Source organism: Haemaphysalis longicornis, unplaced genomic scaffold, assembly GCF_048455015.1.
Source record: "Haemaphysalis longicornis isolate Haplotype H1 unplaced genomic scaffold, Haemaphysalis longicornis Haplotype H1 scaffold_15, whole genome shotgun sequence".
Classification (NCBI taxonomy): Eukaryota; Metazoa; Arthropoda; class Arachnida; order Ixodida; family Ixodidae; genus Haemaphysalis; species Haemaphysalis longicornis.
The window spans coordinates 10,946,373-10,969,566 of record NW_027526257.1 but is presented as its reverse complement, the minus strand read 5'-3'; the positions used below and the strand labels follow the sequence as shown (position 1 = coordinate 10,969,566).

The following is a 23,194-nucleotide window of genomic DNA, read 5'->3' as shown; positions in this document are numbered from 1 at the left end:
AACTCAGCAGAGTACGTAATGCCACCTATGGTGACGCGTGATTTGCACGTTCCATTTGGCGTAACGGGATGGCCTCCTGCTGTGCGTACATGCGGACCGTCCCATCTTGTCGTGACTTTTTTCAGTTTAGACGCGAATGACCTGCTCATTACCGAGTAGTCGGCTTCTGTCTCGATGAAGGCGACTACGTCCAAGCCGTTGATGGACAACTGGACGTCAGATGCCGCCTTCCTCGAGTTCAGGGTGCTTCGGGTGTCGCATCTCCGCTTATGCGTGTTGGCGGTTGAGCACTGTGCGTCGTCGTTCTCGCCGTCTTCTCACCGGCCGTCTCGGTCATGTTGGGTACGCGCCGCGCCGCGTATCTGTCGTTGTGTTCGGGAGTCTCGTCAGGGTTCCTTCGGGTCGTCGGGATAAGGGAATGTCGTGAATCACGGTCTTCGGCGCGCCACTGCATCGTTGTAGGGTTTTCAGTTTTCTGCTGTTGTGCAACTTCACCAACAGAAGTTGTAGCCTTTAGTTTCCCCAGCGTGGGCTGGGGTACCTTCCACCTGAGAACTCAGCATTGCTACGGCGGTTCGGCGACTGGTATGGGTAGGACGACGGCGAACGGTTGGAACAGGCTGGTCCGTGGCTGGTTTTGGACAGGTATTCTTCGATATCCGACGGGCGCTGGCCGGTTCGGGGGCGGGCTGCGTAGAAGGAGAACCCTCGCAAACCGAACCTCTTATAGGGGCAGTGACGGTAGATGTGATCGGCTGCTCCGAAGTGGTAGCACTGCGGACGATTGTCGGACGTTCGCCATACGCCGGTCTTCCTTGAGGCGGTGGGTTGCTTTGCAGGTGGTCGGGCCGGCGACAGGGGATGACGGTACGGAGACTTGTGACGATAGGGCGCAGGTGGGCGAGGGCGACGGACAGCAGCCACGCAGGATATCGCTTGCGGCTCACTAGGTGCTGCTGGCGTCGTTCGTCGTTGAACTTCCCAGCGCATGCTGCGCTTCTCTAATGACGTCGGTAAGGGAAGCGACTTGTGATTGCGGCGGCATTGGGAGCAGTTTCCGCAGCTCCTCCCTCACTAGTTTGCTTATAGTATCTCGTAGACTATCTGCGGGAAGTGGCATGCTGTCGACGCAATTCGCATTGGCCGTGCAAACAAAGTTCCGGTCATACCGCTTAGCACGCATTTCGAGGGCTTTCTCAATAGTGCTGGCTTCGGTAATGAATTCGGCGACGGTCTTGGGCGGATTTCGGACAAGTCCAGCAAACAATTCCTACTTCGCAAAGCCCGCCCGTGCTGGCTCATTTCGACGAAAATCCGGAACAAAATGCACACGAACACCAGTAATATAGGTTTGCGTGCCGTCCTCGCCCAAAAGCAAAGCGGTTGCGAAAAGGTAATCGCCTATGCCAGCCGTGGTCTGTTGGAGTAGGAGAAAACTACTCTGCCTCCGAGAAAGAGTGCCTAGGTATCATATGGGCCATTTCAAAATTTCGCCCATACGTGTACGGTAGACCGTACAAGGTTGTGAAAGACCACCATGCGCGGTGTTGGTTCGCCAATTTTAAGGACCCCTCTGGCCGCCTTGGCGATGGAGCTTGCGCCTGCAGCAATTCCGCGTTACAATTGTCCTTAAATCCGTCAGGAAACACTCCGACGCCGACTGTCTGTCCCGCGCCCCCGTCGATCCAAGACCTCAAGACTCAGATGCCGACAGCGCCTTCTTCGGAGTCGTGACGCAGAGCGATCTAGCCGCCCAACAGCGTGCCGACCCCGAGTTACGCGTCATGATCGGCTACCTGGAAGGACGCAATGTCGCCTTGCCTAGGGCCTTCAAACGAAACTTACCAGCATTCAGCCTAAAAAAATCCGTACTCGTAAGAAAGGAAGGAATAGTACAGGAAATGCAGGGAGGTTAACCAGAACACTGTCCTGTTGGCTACCCTACCCAGGGAGGAGGGGATACGGGAAAGAAAGGAAAAGAAAGGACAGCGGTGCATATTAAAGGAGAAAATGAGAGAAAGAAAAGTAGAAAAAAATCCAAGGCATGACCAGGCAACTGGAAAGGCGGTACAAACAACGCAAATAGCCAGAAAATGCCCAAAACTAATACGGTCGACTGAAAAAAATTGGCGAACTAAGGCCACGGCACTATAGTAATGTCCCTACAATCGTTCAGACAGGACCGTTTCCTTCAAAAAGAGCAGTAAGGCTTTTATAGTCTTTTCGGCCTGTGACGGACAACGCCTATGGCACAAAATTGTCTGCGCTGTAAAGGGGAGGTCGTGGAGTCGGCGAAGTGTGGTGGAGAGCTGTTGCCTCGACGTTATGAAGCGGTCACAATGGCACAGAAGGTGTTCAATCGTCTCATCGGTGGAAAAATTCCAGCCCTGGAACGAGAACGAATTACCTTCTTGTCATCCCGGAAGTTCTTCGTGACGAAATTTGGAAGCGTGCCACGATGACCCGTCTTTAGGACATCTCGGTACAGCTCGCACAATTCGAAAAATTAAGGCGAGGTACTACTGGCCGCGCCTTACATCCGACGTCATCCACTACGTCCGGAGCTGCCGTGACTTCCAGCGGCGAAAAACGCCGCTGACGAGACCCGCCGGACTTCTGCAGCCGATCGCCGTGCCGTCGAGGTCTTTCCAGCAGATTGGAATGGACCTTTTGGGCCCGTCACGATCCGAGAACTAGTGGATCTTCGTAGCGACAGACTACATGACGCACTACGCCGAGACCGCTGCTCTTCCGAGGGGGACTGCTCAAGAAGTCTAAAGGTTCTTCATAAGTGAAGTTGTGCTGCGACATGGAGCCCCTGAAGTTCTAATCACGGACTGCTGAACGGCCTTTATTGCGGATCTGATGCAAGGAATATTACGCTACAGCAACACGGATCACAGAAGAACGACGGCCTACTATCCTCAAATGAACGGACTAACGGAGCGTTTGTACAAGACGATTGCGGATATGCGGTCCATGTACGTAGATGTTGAACGTAAAACCTTGGACGAAGTTCTCCCATATGTCACATTTGCGTACAACATGGCTATCCGAGAAACTACGCCAATGACACCGTTCGAGCTTGTCTACGAAAGGCGGCCGACTTCAATTCTTAACGCCATGCTTCCGCACGTACAAGACGATGACCTCAACGCCGACGTCCAAGGATACTTTCAGTGTGCGGAGGCCCGCCAGCTCGCTCGAGTTCGTACAAACGACCAGCAGCTGGTGGATGCCGGCCGCTACAAGCTCCGACGCCGACACGCCGAGTACCACCCTGGAGATCGTGTGTGGGTTTGGACTCCCATCCGATTACGCGGACTCAGTGAGAAGCTTCTGCGACGGTATTTAGGACCCTATGGTATTCGACGACGTGTTGGTCAACTTAGTTGCGGTGTGATCCCCGATGGTGATTCCGGCACATCACGACGACGCACGCTACCTGAAGTCGTCCACCTGGTTCGCTTAAAACCTTCCTACGCACGATGACGGACTTTTATTTTCTACTTGTTTGAACTATCCCTTATGTTAGCATCGGGTCGATGCACGCTTAGGGGGTGGGGGTGGAGGTAACGGCGTGAACCATGAATTGGGTTTGTTTATTTATGTTTTGCCTTTACCACCCGGCTGCGCCGGTATGTGTAATCTGTGTTACCTGTGTGCCAAGGGAAGCGCGTGTTCCATTCTTTCTTTCTATGCCGCATGTGTTATCTCTTCTGATACGGAGAGCATCCCGAACCAACGTGAACAGCCTAGATTAACCTTCTTTGTTCTGGGTGTAAATCGACTGTTCGAGGAACACTCGTGCCGAAAGATAGAAGCCTGCAGAGCAGACGCCGCGGCTTTAATTCGACTCACCACACTCGCCGACGCACATCACTTTGCTGACTACTGCTTCGCCGCCTGTGTAGTTTTTCAGTTGTTAGGGGAGCACAAGTTCGATCCAATAAGCGTCCTTTTCCTTCAAGACGACGACATCCTCATCTTTTGCTACGTGACAATATTCATTAGGACGTCGGCCATTTTCTGCAAAGTGTGTGTGCTCGAGGTGCCGGTTTTTCAACCTTCCGAGTGATTTAAAGCCTTCGCACTAAATTGTTATATAGGTTCGTAGAAAACTGCTTGCACAAATATACTGGAATGCACTGCCCGTACATAAAACGTTCCGACGTGACTAAAAATCCGTGTTATCGGCGAATGTCATTCAGGATATTGCCACTGGCACAAACAAATTTACAGCAAGGGTTTGAATTCAAAATTGACTGACTGGTTACAGACATCAAGGAAACTTTCCTCAGAACCAAGGGAAAACGACGACAATGACTTTACTGAATGTGCCTTCCGATTAGACCTTCTTTTCTCTGTCTCAAACTGCTCCTAAGATTGTGGTCCCATAAGTGAACTCATCGTATAAGGTGAACAAGAAAGGCGTATACGCAGTGTAGCTCATTTACTTCTAATACACTCTTAGATTTCACTTGCTATTTTCTAAATATTCAGCAGAGTTCGGTATCCGCTTCGCTAGCAGTATGTACATGGCGTGGTGTGTCACATCTCGTGGCCGTGGAAGGGATTGTTAGAGCCTCGGCTTCGAAATATAATAAGACCTCTCCACTGTCATTTGTGGGCGACTGCACAATTCATCCAGTTCGAAAAGACAATAGCCACATAACTCCCCGCAGTCACACTCTGGCCACAGACCCATTGCGCATTGTTGTCCCCAAACCCACACAATCCGAATTGCGTATGTAAATTTAGTTTTTCGATAATTAGAACGAACTCACGCAAGTTGTAGTAACAAAACCGGACATTGGAAAAAAAATTCTTTAGCACGGCGCAACTTGGTTTGTGCCCCCTCTGGCGAACGTTATGAATTGCCAAAGAAAAGCCTGGTGGGTGCGCCGCCACACAGCGGGTGCCAAAAAACAGTCTCCCAAGTCTTTATGCCATCGAAGTAAAAAACAAAAAGAAAAGATGATCTATTCCATTTGCGTACATTGGGCAAGCAGGGAAATGTTAAGTACACGACACCGAAGTGACAGAACAATCGGGGTAGTGTTAACATTGAGTTTGTGGCCAACTGCCATATAATATATGTTGTGAAACATTTAATAGCACGACAGCATCCAGATGTATTCTGTAATTTTACTTTTCCCGTAGACACCAATGTGTTGACAGCCGACGGGGATTTTGTAAAGTTTACGGCTTCATCGTGAATAAATTTTCATAATAAGGGGAATAAACTAGGAGTATTAACACAGTCGTCGTTGCTTCAAACTGTCAGATTGTTCTGTTCATATCGGCCGCGCAACAATATATTTGTGTTCTGAAAGTTTTGATGAAAGGAAAGTTATCGCCATTTGCGGGATTGCATACACCAGAAAGCTAGCTTACCCGCAAACCGTCTTTGCTCACGCGAAAAAAAAACTACATGGAACTCTATGCATCTAAAGTTTCCCTTCGAAACTAAACAGCAGACGTAGCTTACAGCGACGAACGGGCATTGGCTACTGAAAAACAACGTACACATATGAACCCACTTGTAACGAGCACGTTAAGTTAGCCTTGAAGGTATCGATTGTAGAGAAGTACAATGAATTCATGAATAAAGTCACGACAACAGTGACGCTCGAGTATTCACTGCTGAATAAACACACCTGATGCAGTCAAATGCCACAATATAATGTAAGGATCTTCTTAGGGTACCTACACTTCTGAAGTGCTTCACCATCCCTAGGTAGTGATAATATTTGCGTGCACTAGAAGCGAGGACTCAAAGTAGTCTTTCACTTATGGTATGACTATACTTGTTGGCTGTGAGGTATTCAAATTAGAAGTTACGTTTTCTTTCTCAAACGGGATCGAACCCAGATTCAGCAGAAGCAGGAGGGTGCTCTTAAGGTTATTTGGCATTATCACCCGCCCCTATTTTGTGCTTTCTAACTTAGGGTAACGTTGTCGTTATTACATTTTGTATAGAGTCGAGCCCACTGATAACGGCCGCAGTTATAACAATTGCTCTGATACAACGAGCCAAGAAAAAAACGAAAATGTAAACAAAAAAGCACATAGTCGTCGTAGAACATCTTGTCCTCCCTCTACCAAACTTCTTCTTCAGGTGGACGGAGGGTGCACATCACGGAAAAGGGGTGAAGCGAGGTAGGATATAAAAAGTCGGAGACGACGGCGAACTTGCAAAAACTTGGCGTTGTCGCTGTACTAACACCTGCGACGCACATCAGTTCTTCCGTCCTCCCGTCTGCGGGGGCACAAATCGGTGATACGGATTTTCTAAGCCAACAAAATTGGCTACCTGAAATTTCGGCAGTCCCTGTTCATGCTCGAAGTAAAAAAAATAACCACCCTGAAACGCCTGCCATAAAGCCGAAACACACAGAGTGCTCTCTGAGGTACCATCTACGGTTCTCTTTGAACGTTGTGAACTATCTTACACAGGGAGCACAAATTGCGTCCTCGTAAAGTGCGGACTGTCCAAGTCGACAATGTACAATTTTTAAAGCAAGAGAAAAGATTCTGGTTCCCATTGCAATGCGACCCTTTGCCCAGAAAGCGTAATTTGTCAAATGACAATTAGTTGGACTTTTATGCGTATGTTATAAGGTATTTTTCCGCTTTTTAACTTGTTTTTAGGGCGCGTGTTTTATTCCTGCGGGTGAGCGGCAGACCTCGCTGTATGGCTGCGGCTAGTGCAATGTTATCGCCGCGCGCCGTCGAGGCGATGTTCGCGGCCGCTGCATGCACCGACCGCAAGCCTGCGTGTTTTCACGCCGAGGAAACGCTTATTACACTTACAACGAACTCCAGATAAAACGAACAAATTCAGCGTTCGTTATAAATGGCTGGACAAGTATTTGACCAGCCTGACTGTGTTTAATACTGAGGTCTGTTCCCTCCATGAACCATTCGACCAGTTTTTCTATGTCCCTGTCTTGTTGCAACTATCGAAACCCCGCCATATCTACGACAAATTATTGATTTTATTCAAAGAAAGGTGGGGATCTCCTAGATATCGTAAGTTGAGAGTATTGCAAATGCGTATAGAACATCATATTCGTGCAGTTTTGTTTTACTTTGAGCATAGTATTATGCGTGATTTGGCATTAACGTTGCAACAACATGAAGACACCAACAAAAAAGAGCAGCAGAGAACTTTTCAGCGGTTTTTGGCTAACAGGTCTCCCGACACGATGAGCTTCTTTCAAACCCTCGACTCATTTTCAAACGCTTGTTGTCATCTTTTACAGACAGCCGTTGGAACGCTGGAATATCTGCCGATTTTCTGGTTACATGAATCCATCGGCGAACACCGAAGTACGTTCGCTGGAACGGGCATTTATTAGCTGAAATGAATCTATTTTATTTCATCATTCCGCATACATTGATTTCATTATACTGTAACAAAAGAAAACATAATTATATAAAATCTTAACTAAGGATTGTCCCAATTGTTTTTGGGTAATTTTCTGGGACGAAAAGGTAAAGTGTTTCATTTTATTCAAAAGGGTTATTTTGCATGGCCCATGGTCGGTTATTTGTTCGCCCATAAAAAAAACGTTGCCTCTTGACAACATACCCCCGTTATCGCCACTGCTACGGGCATGCGTGGCTCAAGCCAAGGATTTAAAACGAAGCTTGATATTTTCACACGTTTAATGCCATTCATGATAGTTTGGCTAAGCAGAGTTGAAGTGACAGCGAGAACATGAAATGCAAATTCTCTGATGTGTAACGAAAATCCCGCAGTCTTGTTTCATAAGTGGGGAAGTGAGCCGCCTGTGAATATTGGCCTCGAGGACATACCGTGGCGCCACCTAGGCGTGACGTCACTTGTAGGACACCGGGTCGTGTTGTCGTCTGCGACAACACAGCTCCTGTGCGTATGCAACCGCATGTTATTTTGTTGTGGCCACCGTCGCCCCCCTCCTTGTGGATTCGATGGGATTTACCCCGCAAAAAACTGGTCTGCAGACCTTATAACCCGGGCAAACAATTGGCGACTGGCGTTTTCCTGGCGACACCGCCGCGTTTAGGTAGTTGCTACCACCGCGACGCACAGCTCGTATGCAGCCAGCTAACGCCAAGGACGATGCAACCAATGCCGAGAAAATTACGCTGTAAAATCATTATGAAATACTTGTGAAGAGACATGTACGAGACTGTGTGTGCAAGGAAACACCTTGAAACAGCGACGGAAACGCATCGCTCACTTGTGATCTCACCGCGCGCACTGCTCGCATTGCCCGGTAAATGAATGACTACGCGAGAACGGTGATCGGATTGCTTCGCCCCACAGGCTTAAACGTGCTGCTGTGATCTGCAGTTTGGCATAAGAAGTGCCTATTTCCCCTACAAGGTTCTTATAGTTATGCCCGGATTAGTATAAATATCAGTGCCGTAGCCGGTATTCTACACGGCTATGTTTACTTTTCGCGACAACTTGTCCGCAATGTATAAATTGTATGAACGCAAGTGTTCAACGCCTTCGAGCGGGTTCGGACATGACTATATTTATTTTTCATTAGGATCTCGTCTGGGGAATTGAACCTGCCTTTCTCTAGCATCAATTTCGAAACTCAGACTTCTTACAGAAGGCGAGGCTGTGTACAAGGCAAAACACGTCGTTAATGATTTGGGGCAAAGTGGAGTTTTAGAATAGGAGAACCGACAGTCGGGGTCCCCCAAGAAGTTAAGGGAACCCAAACGCAACACGCGTGCGTGCGACGACAGGGTCTTCTCCAACTGCTGGCCGCCGGCTTCGGATCGAATGTTGGGAACTTTAGGCTTAGTGCTGCGGCAGATATGTCATCGCTGCTATTGTTACAGTTGTGAATGACAGTCCCTAGCACAACTTAACACCGTAATGTCACCCCGTTCTCATACGTGGTACTCTGTACCAGCGGTAATTGCATTTTAAGAGATCGATGATCAAGACGCCTGCCACGGCCTCGGTAGATTCTTGCGCGGAGGCATCGCCAACCTTCGGTCACTCGCCACACCGCTCGTGAACGGGCAGCGGTGCCGACCTCCGCGGCCGGTCGGCGAAACTGCGGCAGATATTTGAGCATTCCTTTGAAACCCACAGCTGATGACACTACCTAGCAGAATTTTTCACCCCCCTAACCTCCACTTTCCCCAATCTGGAACTTCTTTTTCACGACTTTTTTTTTATTTTAAAAAGTGGCGACAAGTTTTCCTGTCGTGACCTGCGTCGGATCGAGCGTCTCCGTCGGCCGTGCGGGCAAGGACGTTGGGTGCGTGAGCAGAGCGTTTCTGCGAGCAATACACGGTTCATGATTTCCTGCTTATACATTTCTTGCAAACAAGGGAAATCTAGAAACGTAACTCGGCGATCGTCGTAGTCTACAATGTTGTTGGGGGAAGCGAGCCACAGCTTACGCTTACACCGGGTTCTGTCGCATACATCCGCATACACCACCACGCTCATGTTGTTTGCGGATAATGTACCACAGTTGATACGGTTATAAAGTCCCGATGAGGTCAAACTGCGCTGGACGTACTGACAATTTGTTTCAAAACAAGGAAATTAACAAGAAAATATTTTTGGAACGTTCGTCCTTAACGAAGTACGTGTTGCAAGCCAACTACGCAGCAAAATAGGAATGGTGATCCTACAAGTGACGTCAAAATGATCGCAGCGCCGGCCTCTCCAGTGGTGGGCCTCGCGGCTAATACTGAATCTGCTTTAGGGGGACACAACAGCTGATAAGCCCGGAAATGCACCGGGAATGGTGGTCCCATAAGTGAACTGATGTCATACGGCGAAAAAGGATTCGCTATTCCAGTGTAGCTGACCTACATCTATCGCCCTCTTATATTTCACTTGCTATTTTCCAAGGAATTAGCAGATTTCCACATGCGCTCGGTTAATATTTTATGGCATGGGGTGTCACCTGTTGCGGTCGATGCCTCGGATAGTTCAAGCCCCGGCTTCGAAATATAATAGGACAGCCCTACCGTCTCCTGTGGGGGACTGTACAATTCGACCAGGCCTTAAAGAGAGTAGTTACATCAGCTTCGTCACACTCATTATGCTTTTACCGCAGGAAACAAGGCAAGGTATTTTCTTTGCTCACCAGATTTGTATATTGAAGCATATTTGCCTACAAACACGCTCAAGATGCAAACATGGGCAGTTTTTGCGCGGTAGTGGTTCAAGCGCAATCACAGCCCACAGAACCGCATTTCCGGCAGTCCGGACATGGGTTGCTTCGACGTTTTATGTTCCTTTTCTCCTTAACAAACAGATATTCAAAAAGCAGGTCGACGCGCTACACCTATTTAATTAGTCGGACTTTGGTTTAAGGAGAGAAGAAAGTATTTTTCCCGCATAACAAATATCTGCATAACACTATCTGACCTCTGTGTTCCAGGAGCTTAACCGCCACGAGTTTTCAGTTTGTCGACTGCTGGAGTAGTGCCAACGACGGTTGCTGCGGTTGCTGCCTTCCTAGTCTCTACATGTCGTTTCGTTACCTCACATAATCGAGGCAGCACACATGCGCGGTGAGCAGTACATATCGCTGCACAGCGAAGACGTATCCGTTTTCTAGCATGCTGCTTAGACGCACTAAGTGCAAAGCACTTGCTAGATGAATTCTCTGGTTTCGCCGTCTGTCCAACCACCCTACTCTTCCCCGGTCCAGCGGCTGTTATGCGAGGTTATAAGAAGCCCGCTGAGCTTACGAGAAACCCAGTGAAACACCTGGCGAGCATTCAGCAGCAGTGTTCGAAAAACCGAAAGTAGAGAGAAAAAAAAAGCTTCGCTTTAAAAGTGACCCTCATGCTCAAAGGCAGGCATAAAAAAGCTATAACAAAATAATAATGTCCGGGTCTTCCTGTCTTGCAACCTCGCCGTTTGTTTCGTGTAGTCGCTGTTGTCGCTGTTTCGCCTCTCATTTGAATGAACGAAAGCATCTTTGTAGCCACTCTTTAGCCCAATTGTGCTGTGTAACCCACGTATGCACTGGTATGCATAATTAATCTGCAAAGCTGACACCCCCTTTCCATCAGCACCACAGCAAGTGATCTACCATTGCACAAACTCGGGACTACGCAAGTTATATCCTAAATACTGTATGCTGCAATAACTACGGGGACATCTGTGAACCGCTGCAGTACACTGACCCTGTAGAGCAAGTGCCACGCTAATCCAACTCGTCGGAACGATGCTGCCGTCATAATTCAACAAATGCAAGGTTGCCCGCTCATTTTGTGTATGTTAAACACGCCGACCATGATGGCTGATAAATTGGAAACGTAGGCTGCTGTGCATCGTTTACGGCAACAAAGTTACATCCGAACGTAGTGTAAGACGGCGGTGGGCTTGGCCCGCGGACTTTTGGTGGCAACTGCATCTTCCCGTATTATTTTTTTGGTGCAGGTAGCCGAATAGCTTTCGGCATTCCGTCTTGCCTCTATGTAACTACAGCGTAAAAACGAGACGTTGTAAAAACAATACGTCTAAACCGTTACGAACATTTTAATCTGGGCTTGACTTACAGTTTGAAATAATTACGCCCAGTAATCAGCTACGCCCAACTGGAAGGAACGGTGAGAGAGACAGATGCAGAGAGAGAGAGAGAGAAAGAAAGAGAAAACCCTATTGAGAAGGAATAGCGGTTTATACAACCCAATTACAGCTCCTCGAGGGTCTCGATTCTGCGAATTAGGTGGCTAGCAGTTTTGTATGGCCGCAGGTCGGGAATTACGTACCGGTCAGTCAAGCGTGCTTGGATGAAGGCCTAAATTTTCAGCTAGGTGAACCCAAGGAACCTGTGTTCTTAAGAAGACATAAGTAAAGACCCCTAAAGAGTGTGCCATGGCAAGCAAGCAGTTTTTTGCCACCCACAATCTTAGGATCGGGAAAACAGGGAGAAGCCTTAGCGTACGTTCACGTGCGAACAATAGTTCGTTGGTGATGTCGGCGGAAACCGAAAATGCCATTCTCTCGAGTTTTGTCGCGCGTTAAAGATGCACAGGTAGTCGAAATGTATGTGCACTTCTCCAGAACAGCGCTCCTCATAGCTCAGGTGTAGAATCTCCGCTTATGGCCGCACAGTGGGCCAATCAATGACGTTTCATTGGAGGGCAGATCCGTCCCTCCCCTTCGGCATTGCACTGTGTGAACAAACAGGATATGCAGCACAGGGGCAAACTGCACAGAGATTTAGCAGAAGCTTGTAAAATCAGCAGTGAGGGGACATGCATGAGCCACCCATTACTAAATCTACAGGGCACTTAGAGCGCACTGTGGCTAAATGACGTGGTCATTTATCTATTTATTTGTTTGTACACAGTTCTGCGTGAAAAAGATAATGCAGGAGTAAATCTGATGTAACGCGAGCAGAAAAAAAACAAAGGCGTCTTCACACAAGGAGGATAATGCATACGCAAATTCATGAACTGGGGAGAGCAGTTTGAGCTGCTGAGTGCAAACCATTTAGCTATTGCTTCAAGAAAAAAACTGTACTTAAAAATATTTTGTGCGAGCACAATACGAGGTAACGTATAATTTAAAACACCATATATTTGTACCTGTATACTTTGTATTTTTTGTGTGTGGCAAATAGATGTTGTTATCCAGGTGAACTGCTGACATGTTAGAGTTTTTGGAATAAAGCTCCAAATAGCTAACAGCACGTCGCGCTGGAATTTTGTTACTTTATGTCGGCCGTTTCTGTTTTATTTTCTTTATGGCGAGTTGAACTGAAGGCTGGCGTAAAGTGAGTTGCGCACGCATCCCCCTATTTTAGCAGAGCTGGGTAACTATTGCTCACTAAACGTGTACGTATAAATGCGCTAGGGTTTCATATTTGGAAAAGCGGGTTAGAGGTGCATTGCATCATGAGTTAGAACATGCAAATTGCAGAAGTAGCAGATAGGAGAGTAGTATTGCGCAATCCCCATTTAATCCCCCGCTTACATGGCGCGGCGAATCCGGATGTGTGGTAACGTGATGTTAGTAGCACCATCATGCGATATCCACTGAAGACTGTAATTGTATTGCAGATCCCTAAAATATTGCGCCGAGCTCGGCAAACGCTGGGGTATGTGTCGACTTCGCGTTAACACGCGTTTCGTTTTAAGCTTTAACACCATTTAATAGGCTTCGAAGCCAGAACGCACACTGTCGTTGACCTAGCTAGGCGCATTGTCAGGCCCAGAAAAGCGGCTACGTAACATTAGTCACAGACACAGATATTCCTAACACTGCCCATTGTCCGTACCTTTCAATCCCATTAGCAGAGAGAAGAGGAAAAAAACAAAGCAAAGAGAAAAGGACGATGGTGATTTTGAAAAGACACGTCCGGCCATTAAGTACTGCCTTTTAATTCGCAGAATTACAAGGAATGACTTGGTATACTTGTAATTTTTACTGCTGCCTCATGTTCGCTAGTGTGGAAGCAACATGTTAAATATTTATAATTTTTACGGCGAATATTTTATTGCAAACGTTCTGATATATGCACTTTTATTATAACACTGGCAGTCATCAAATACGCCACAACTACAACGGAAACTGACTAAGCTTTAGATTCCTCCGCGAAAAAGGTTATATTTCACACTTAAAAATGTTTTTTTTTATAATCTACACGATCGAACGTACACAAAATTAAAAAAAAACACTATTGCGTTTTTTTAAATGAGCTAGCTTGACACAAACAGCATTTTCTCAATTTTAAAATTTGCATTTAGTAAGCTACTTTGGGAAAAAAATTGATTTGGCATGCAAATAAAACTTTAATTTAAGAACTGGTAAAATTTTCATACACAAATAGTTTTTCACGTGCCAGTCGAGACATCGGCGCTGCTGTAGTACCGTAGTGGACCCTTTCATAAAACCAGGCTCTTTATTTCCGCCACGAGCAGCCGCGCAGCAGCTGTCCTGGGAACGTTGCTTAGCGCAGCGTTATGACGACTACGCCATGCAGCTGAACACTAGCCGCACTGGTTATCGTTTAGCAACACCTTCTCTCCTTCCCGGTTTTCGTCAGCGTGATAAATTTGGCGGAATGTTTAGGGCACAGCGCTTTGGCGACAGTTCCTTGCCTGAGCAGTGCCGCCGTCGTCGTCGTTGCAATCGAGCGAACGATGGGAAGACTGAAGAGTGAGAGAAAGCAAAGGATGAGACTGTTGCGAAATTGGGAGGGGCAGGTGCCCAACGCCCCAGGCATTAAACTATTGCGTAAGAAGTTCGCTTTATATTTTTAGCCAGAACCTGTAAGGTGCATTCTGTCAGCGCTTATATCAGAAGCCAAATATTTTCTGCAAAAAGTTGACAGGAACTAATTTTGAACCACGTTGTTCTGAAACAGACTTTTTTCAGTACTTAGTTGATATGTGCAATAGCTTGCATATAAAGATGCATCTTGTCATGGCATGCTAAAAAATATTACATGGTAATGATATTCTGAAACGGGTTTTTAGCCCACAAATCGAAGAGGAAGGCACTAAAGAAAATAGCGGTTCCAAGTGACGAGCTGCATAAATGAACCCATAATCAATGAAAGCTGCTCATCGTGAACAACTAAGCACAAACAGGTCGCTAAGGATGCACCGGTCTACCTATACCACAGTAAGGGTGAACTGAAAATATTCTGATGTACACAGTCCCCATTCTTTTTTACATTTCACATCAGTGCACCTAGACATCTACGTGCAGCTCAGAGATTCCTGAAAAACCAGTGATCACCAATGCTGGCCCGGTGTCACAAGACTGGTCATTTTCTGTGCCATTCTAACCAACATCATTATTCGAACCAATCAGGGATATTACCGTTTTCCGGAATAAAGGAGGGTTGGAGCACCAACGTCTTCCAGCCTGCGTCACAAGTCAGGCACCACACCCAACAGCAAGGGTTGCAATTCAAGCAGCAAAAGAGTGAGCTCCTTTCCGCACACTAAGTCTGCAGCAGCTTCGCGCCTACGTTTACCTAATGCTTGCAAAAATTCAGAGTGCAAAGCCAAGAAGGGAAATACATTTAGGCAATGATACAACAGTTATAAGATCGACAATCACATCTGTTGACATACTGCTGCGCCATTATGTTTTTCGGGCACAAAATCTTATTCAGTACACATAAATTGAATGCTTTAAAATTAGAAAAACGAATATAGGGCACGGAAATATGCCACGTCCAAATATGTAGTATTGGCACAGGTACATCAAAGTTTAGGTGTCCGAGCAAGTACTTAACATTATTTTGTTGTCTGTGTGCAAATGTCACATCTGCGTCAGCATAAATTTAAGGCGGCAAGAGTGTTTATGTCGGCATTGCTGTGTCCATTCCTAGTGATATGTACCAGAGACAATATATTTTTATTCAGCCACATTTGCCCAAAAAAAGCCACACATAAAATAAAAAATCCACACCTTTAAGAGGTTATTAGCAAACGCTTGTGGGCGGAATGTCACGGTTGTGCTGAGAAGCACAGGGTCCAGGATTCGAAACCCAGAATTTTCGAACCACCAAAAGAAACTTGTTTTTTTAATGTGCTCGACCTAGTTTTCAAACCCAGAATTTTCGAACTACGAAAAGTAATTTGTTTTTTTAATCTGCTCGGCAAAGTGCGGCCCATGATATAGTACTGGCAACTAACATATTGTGATGCCTACAGATAAGCGGAGAACAAAAGGCTACCTTGTAATAAGCTATCGACAGTTGTTGCTAAAACGACCGGACAGGCAATAATGCACAGCTTCATACTACCAGCCGTTTCATCATACTGCTTTGTAGGTATACCGAGATTATTGTTTGCACAAAATAAGTTTGCCAGTAAGCTCCCTCCTATCCTGTCATTTTAAGTGCAGACCACATTAGTGGGTCGGCTTGTCTTCGTCGCTTGTCTGTGGTCACGGCGTCACAAACAGAAACAGAGGCTTGAAAAAGAAAATTGCCTTATCTGGCCGGGATCAAGCACCGGGTTTCTGGGGTTAGGAAGCTGATGTCTATTCTACTGCACCACAAAAAGTTTTGAAATAAAAATGGGCAAATTGCACCGGCTGTTTTCTAAACAGGCACTGACAATCAGGCAAGCTCTAATAATCGAACTTTGTTATCTACCCAACAAAGCTAAACGCTGCACCATTGCGCAGCTACATGTATAAGGCCATTCAGAGTGTGTTTAAGCCTGACCAGTGGTTTAAATCTACCAGTTTCTCCTTTAGGGTGTGTGGTGTCATTCTACTGAGTGCTAATATTTGGTTGCTCCATCAAATAGTCACACTTCATGGTCGCAGTAAAGCACAAAACGTGTTCATGGTACTTACCTGAAGAAAATACTTATTTCTCAGCCGCGCCACCACATGGTTTTCCATTTTGTTTTTTTTCTTTCATTTTTGGATGATGTGCACAGAAGCCGACTATCACTACCGGACAGCAAGGCACTGCTACTGCCCTTACAGAACTGACGTGTCAAGAAAGTGCAAAAACTGACACGGCCGTTCAAGTTAATTCAGGAGCACTTGCAAACAAATTTGTTGGCCCCCTAGATGGTTCGCGTGGTAATTCTTTCACAGGATTACCCTCACTGCAGGTGGTAGAGTGTCTGGTTACAGCCAATTTAAGAATACAGCCAGTTGCCCGTGAGTAGTCTTCGTCGGTGCAGTCTAGCTCTGAAAAACAACAGAAACACGTATTATTACTTACCAAGTTGTGCTTAGGTGTGGTTACTTCGACTGAAAATACATATTATTGAATGGCTCCAGTCGAGTCGGGTTAACTCAAACCTTGTGCCCTTGCGGGACGGCAAGCGCTGGTTGAATGAACCAAGGTAACTCAAATGTTTATTATTTGCTGGAAATAGCTCCCTTTCTTTCCGTCAATCAAGCTCGCTTAACGTCCTCACCGGAAGCGCCAATTTTTGAACGCAGCTACTGATTTTCACAACAATTAAACACCACGAAGAAGTAGTCAATAGTAGTAGTAGTAGTAGTAGCTTACTACCAAACACCCCTAACAAAGCGGTTTCTCAACGTGCTCAGTCAAGGCTCCCATGATGGTTGCTTTTGGCACTGGTGTACAACGTTCAGAGGTCACAACATGCGTTACCCTCCAGGGAGTGGTAAGATTACCCGATAAGCTGAGGCTAAGCATACAAACTGTCTTTTTATATGGGAATATGGGAGTACGTGCCGCGATTAATTTGTGGAGCTGAACTCTGCAACACGTAGAAGTAATCAAAGTATAAGTGGAGACTAACGGGGAAAAGGGCTAGGGGCTCGGGACCCGAGCCCCTTCAAGTGTTTTCGGAGGGGGCTATGCCCACACGGGCGAAGCAGGTCCCTACGTCCCCCCCTCCAACTCCCGAAGTGTTATTACCAATTCTACTACAGGATAACGTTTATTTGGAGTTGATTCTATCTTTTCACTAAAAATTTTATTGGGGCTAAAAGCTTACTCCATCATTGAATTGGCGCCGACGTGAACGGCTTAATTTGGTACTTTCCATAATTATTCCGTCGTATTTTTTCCACAGGACGACAAGCCCACTAGAAGCACACCAGAAGCATGTATGTATGTATGTATGTATGTATGTATGTATGTATGTATGTATGTATGTATGTATGTATGTATGTATGTATCTAGGTTTTGTGTACACATGATGATGGGTACATTTTGTCATCATCATCGTCATGGGCTGAGCTTCGGGGTTGGAAGGGGGCCGAACCCCCCTCAAAAAAATGAAAACCCTCCGCCCATAAATGAAAGTCCGCTATACTTCCATAAAACAGGCTAATAAAACTGACTCATTCTTTTACATAGGGCAACCCAATCATAAATTGAAAACATATTTACTCAAGTGACCAGAAGGTAACATAAATTACAATGGTGATATCGAACAAACCGAAGGCAGGTATCACAAGAGTAAGCAAAAAAACATTGGAGCAGCACTGCGGACCTAACTTCAAAGTGACACCATATGTGCCAACCTTGGTGAAGTCATTACTAATGCAAAATGACATGACAACCTGTTTAAATTCTATGCCGATTGTCGCCCATTTCGCGGCGGTGATGAGGCACCGACACTCCATCATGTCGATACTACAGAGATTGGCGAGCTGAACGTCCACACCAGGAATATACAGTGTTTCCGTTTCTACCCACCATCCGAAATACAGCCTCCGCGAGGGCGCCCGAGGCTACTACATAGATACTGCATAACAGAATAAAGTGCCAAATACCCAAATAAAGTAATGTCAACAGCGACACTCGCGTACTCGCTTATGAATAAACTCATGTGATGGAATAAAATGCCGCAACAGAATGTAGGTACCTCCATCGAGTACCGACACTGCGGAAGCGCCTTACTTTCCCTGGGTAGTAATAATATTTGCATGCACTAGAGGTGAGGGCTTAAAGTAGTGTTTCAGTTTCGGGTAGTGCCCTTTGGCTGCCGTCTCGGGGCTGAGCCATGTTGGCGTCGCATCCCAGTGAGCGATGGCAAGAGAGAGAAAGAGTGAGAGAGAGAGAACGGTGAAAGAAAGCAAAGGAGGAAAGTGTCGCGTAATTGGTAGGGGTGGCCGGTTCGCCATGGTTGCGCGAGCCAGCGCTACCCGAAAGTGTACGGTGGGGGGAAGGAGGCGGCAGTATGCTGTGCCCGCATGAGGAGCTCGACGGCGCGAAGCTTCGCGGGAACATGAGGTGGGCGTGCCCATGCCAGTGATGTGCGTTTTCTTAAGACGCAGTTAGCGGTTGCTTCCTTGGGCGCACTTCGTGCCGCCGACGCAGAAGCTCATCATCGCTGCCGTAGAGAGAATCCACGAGTCAGTGCTCCCTCGGCGCGTTTCTGCTGCGCCAGAATACCGCATTAGGGAGTATCGTAATCGCCGGCCATTTTATTATGTCTTTAGTGGTTTGGTGCGGGGTATACATGTTACAAATTACGTTTTCTCTCTTGAACGTTATCTAAGCCAGATTGAACCGAAGTGGCAGCGTATACGTACGTTTTTTTTTTCAATGTTATGATACTAGTTTGTCGTTTTGAACCTAGCGTTGACGTTGTCGTTCTTACTCTGTGTATACCTTGACCAGTTTCACTGTGTTACACATTTAGGTCTTTTCCCTCTAGGCAGAGTCATACTAGACTGTTTATGCAACGTCTTTGTTGCAACTATTTAAATCTCACCTTACCCGTGAGAGAGTGAGACAGAGAGAACAACTTTAATAAAGTGCCTGTAGCTCGGTTAGATTCCCTAGCGCGGGGGCTTTCCGCGACGCTGCCGTGATGTCTTGTCGACTTCTTGCCCCTCTACTTTGGCTCCGGCCTCGCTACTCCCTTCGGCCGGCTTCGCCTGCCCCTTTGTTGGGGCGGTAACTTTTCGTCGGTTTCGCTTGGTCGTTGCATTGCGAGGGCCGCCGAGATCTGCTGGACGGCCTTGGTCTGTTGTTCCTGGTCGTAGCTTCCCGCTGCGGCTTCCAGATGCGGCGGGATCATATTCTCTTATTGGAAAGGCTAAAAGGGGGCGCTAAGCAGACGAAGACGAAGTAAGACACAAACACCACATACATACATACCACATACATACATATGTGGTGTTTGTGTCTTACTTCGTCTTCGTCTGCTTAGCGCCCCCTTTTAGTCTTTCCAATTAGCATGAACCAACTAGCTCAACAAGTGTTGTTAAGTCAGTCTCTGTCGACGCTTCGCGCAGGTTTTTGGCACAGTCCCAGAGGATGTGAGCCGCTGTGGCTCTCTCCTTCTAGCACACTCGGCCCAAATAACTCTCGTACACGCTCGGACACACGTGCCTCATCAGCCGCGGGGTGAGGAGGGACACCTCTGCAGTTGCCGGTATATCACTGCTTCCTCTCGGGTCAAGCCCGGTTGGGGTGGCGGTACCTTTCGTCTGCTCTGTCTGTACCACTTCACGATCTCGGTGTAGGTGGTCATGCTTTCCTTGATCTCCCTCCACCACCACGACGGCTCGGCTTCTGCCGCAGCGGCGCGGTTGGTTAGTCCCCGCGCCGCCGCTTTTGCCGTCTCGTTATGGTTGATGTTGCCCCGGTCCGACACATCGATCTCACGTGTGCCGGGAACCACTTGATGGCCACGCACCTCCTCTAACCATGGAGGTTGACCGTGCGTAGTACTCGTGCGGCCTCCTTGCACACTCTCCCTCTGGCGCAGTTACGCACCGCTGTTCTTGAGTAGCACAGCACCGTCGTGCACGCAGGGTCGGCGATGGCCACGGCGATGGCCACCTCCTCTGCCCGGTGCGCCTTCTGGGTTCTCACGCTCGCCGCCGTTATCGTTTCGCCAGTCGACGCCCTGACGACCGCCGCGGCGCAGGCCCTCCCGCTCTCCTGGTACTCCGCCGCGTCCACGTACATGGCCCCTCCCCTTCGTCTCTGGTGTTAAAGTCCACAAGCGCCTTGGCCCTCGCCATCCTTCGCTCATTGTTGAACTCGGAGTTCATGTTCTTCGCTACCGGGCATACCCGTAACTGTCTGCGTGTGGCTTCTGGCACACGTACCTGTTCGTTTTCAGCTCCCTCCTACATCGGTGTCAGACGCAGGTCATGCAGTATCTGTCTGCCGGTTCTCGTTTCCGAGAGCCTCGAGATCTGGGCGGTCCTCTGCGCGTCGGCGATCTCCTCTGTGGTGTTGTTCACCCCCAGGGCCTGAAACGTCTCGGTGCTTGTGCAGTCGAAGAGTCCGAGTGCGGCCTTGTACGCCTTGCGTATGAGCCCGCTGATCTTGTTTCGCTCGCACTGCTTCCAGTTGTGGAACGCTGTGACGCACGTGATGTGGCTTATGGCGAAAGACTGCACCAGTCTGGTGAGGCTCTCCTCGTTCATGCCTGCCTTTCTAATTGACACCCTTCTGATAAGCCGTGTGGCCGCGGTGACTTTAGCCGCGAGGCAGTTCACCGTCTCGCCGTTCACGCGCTTGCCCTCTATCAACATGCTTAGCACTCGGATCCTCTCGATCTCCGGGATCGTGTGGCCGCCGCTCGTTCTGACCTTGATTTTCTCCTGTTTTGTTGGCGTCTCTTCTTCCCCTCTCTTTTTCCTGGTCGTTCTCTTCGATAGGATCACCAGCAGTTCGGACTTGGTCGGGGAGCATACGAGTCCGGACCCGTCCAGTTCCTCCTCGATGGCATCCACTGCTTCTTGCAACGTGCTCTCGATGTGTCCGTCGCTTCCTCCCGGCACCCACAGCGTTATGTCGTCGCCGTAGATGGTGTGTCGGACCCCTGCCACTGATGAGAGTCGTTCGGCCACCCCGATCATCACTAGCTTGAAGAGCAACGGCGAGATGACCGAGCCTTGGGGGGTCCCGACACTGCCGAGCTTCTTCTCCGGGAGCTTCAGGTCACCGGCGTTGACCTAGGTGGTCCGCTCCGTCAGGAAGTCCCTGATATATACGTACGTTCTCTTCCCCATGTTCAGTCGTGACACCTGGACCAGGATCGCCGAGTGCCTCACTTTGTCGAAGGCGCTTTGCAAGTCCAGGCCCAGGATCGCCCGGTTGTTTCTCGTGTTGGCGTCGTCGTCCAGGATCTCGTTGTTTAGCTGTATCATGGCGTCCTGCGTCCCGAGCTTGTTCCGAAACCCTATCACGGTGTTCGGGTACACCTTCTCTTCCTCCAGTTACCTTTGCCATCTGTTCATTAGAACGTGCTCTAGCGCCTTGCACACGCAAGACGTGAGCGAGATTGGCCGGAGGTTCTCGATGTTCGGTGGTTTGCCTGGCTTGGGGATCAGGATTGTCGTGGCCGCCTTCCACTGCTTCGGCAGCTTCCTGGCTCGCCAGCACCTGTTGTAGTACGCCGTGAGGTTCTCGGTTGCTCTCCTATGCAGATTCTACAGCGCTCTGTCCGTCACGCGGTCGGGTCCGGCGGTTTACTTGGTGTTCAGGTCATGAAGGGACGCTGTCACCTCCCACACTTCTATGTCCCTGTCTAGCCACTCGTTGGTCTCGCCTTGGTAGTCCGAGTGTGTCTCCGCGGGGGTGGCCGGCAGGTACTTGTCGTCGAGGCGCTTCTTCACCTCGGCTTCTCCGTGCTTGGCCAGCACCCTGTGGAGGGTCTTGGTAGGTTGTCGTGCTGGTGAAATTTGGTCTTATTCTCGTCCAGTAGGTGTCTTAGCAAGTTCCACGTCTTGCCACCGTGCATTTGTCCATCCGCCGCACTGCAGGCTTCGTTCCGCTGCTGCGAGCATAGGGCCCTGCTGTGCGACTCGATCACGCGGTTAAGTTCCGCGATCTTCTTGCGCAGTTTTCGGTTCGTTCCGCTGCGTCTTCCATCTCGCCGTGGTCGAGTGCTTGGCCTCGATTAGGTGGGCCAAGCGGCTGTCCACTCTGTCGACGCGCGCGTCCGTTTCGATTGCCCTGGTGGCCTCCCTCGTCTTCTGCACGATCTCGTTGGCCTGCTCCTTGATGTCTGTGATTTCGCCTTGATCTTCAGGTAGCAGTCGTCGGAAGGCGTCCCAGTCCGTGAACTGGTGTTTCCGAGGACTTTTGCCTATCTCTTCGTTGGCCCCAAGCGGTACGGTGACCGCCACGATATAGTGGTCGCTGCGCAGCTCGTGGCCCGTATTCCGCCACCCGAACTCCGCCGTGTCTCCGCTCCTGCCCCTAGCGAACGTGAGATCTGGTGTGGTGTCCCGGGCGACCGAGTTGCCCGTTCTCGTGGGGAACGCGGGGTCGGTGATTAGGCTCAGCCCCAGGTCCAATGCGTCTTGCATTTGGTCTCTGCCCTTTGCCAGCTTTCTGTGGTAGCCCCAGGGCCGGTTCTGCGCGTTGAAGTCCCCGCAGATTACCAACCTATTACCGGGCACCGCCGTTTTGCTCGACTTGTGTAGCAGCGCCTTGAATTTCTGTCTGCCGTGCGACGGGCTGCTGTAGACGTTCGTCAGGAATGTGCTCTCCCTCTTCTTTTTCTTCCCCGTGATTACCGCCACCATGGTGTGCTCTATCGTGCTCTTGCTTAGTAGTTCATGCTCAACATATGTAATGCCCCTTCGGACCAGAGTGCAAACCCCCCGGCCTGGCCTACCGGCCAAAGTTTGCGAGCTGGGCGGGCTGGCGTGGGTCCGGTATCCTGGGAGCCTGGCCTCTTCGGTGCGGGTCTCTTGCAGCATGATTACGTCTGGCTTTCTCGGTACCCGTGATAAAATTGTGTTGAAAGGGAGGTCCTAATATTT

General features: G+C 48.6%; 1 protein-coding gene across 1 annotated transcript in view; it reads right to left on the bottom strand.

Annotated features, from left to right (window-relative positions):
- The window catches only part of LOC144165860 (uncharacterized), a 126,814-nt gene extending 106,436 nt beyond the window's left edge, over positions 1-20,378 (bottom strand). The window contains exons 1-2 of the mRNA XM_077695620.1: positions 20,184-20,378; positions 19,888-20,067 (exon numbers count right to left, since the gene is read on the bottom strand). Coding sequence (XP_077551746.1) covers positions 19,888-20,067; positions 20,184-20,378 — 375 coding nt within the window. The remainder of the gene's footprint in view (positions 1-19,887; positions 20,068-20,183) is intronic.
- Positions 20,379-23,194: the final 2,816 nt, after the last annotated feature.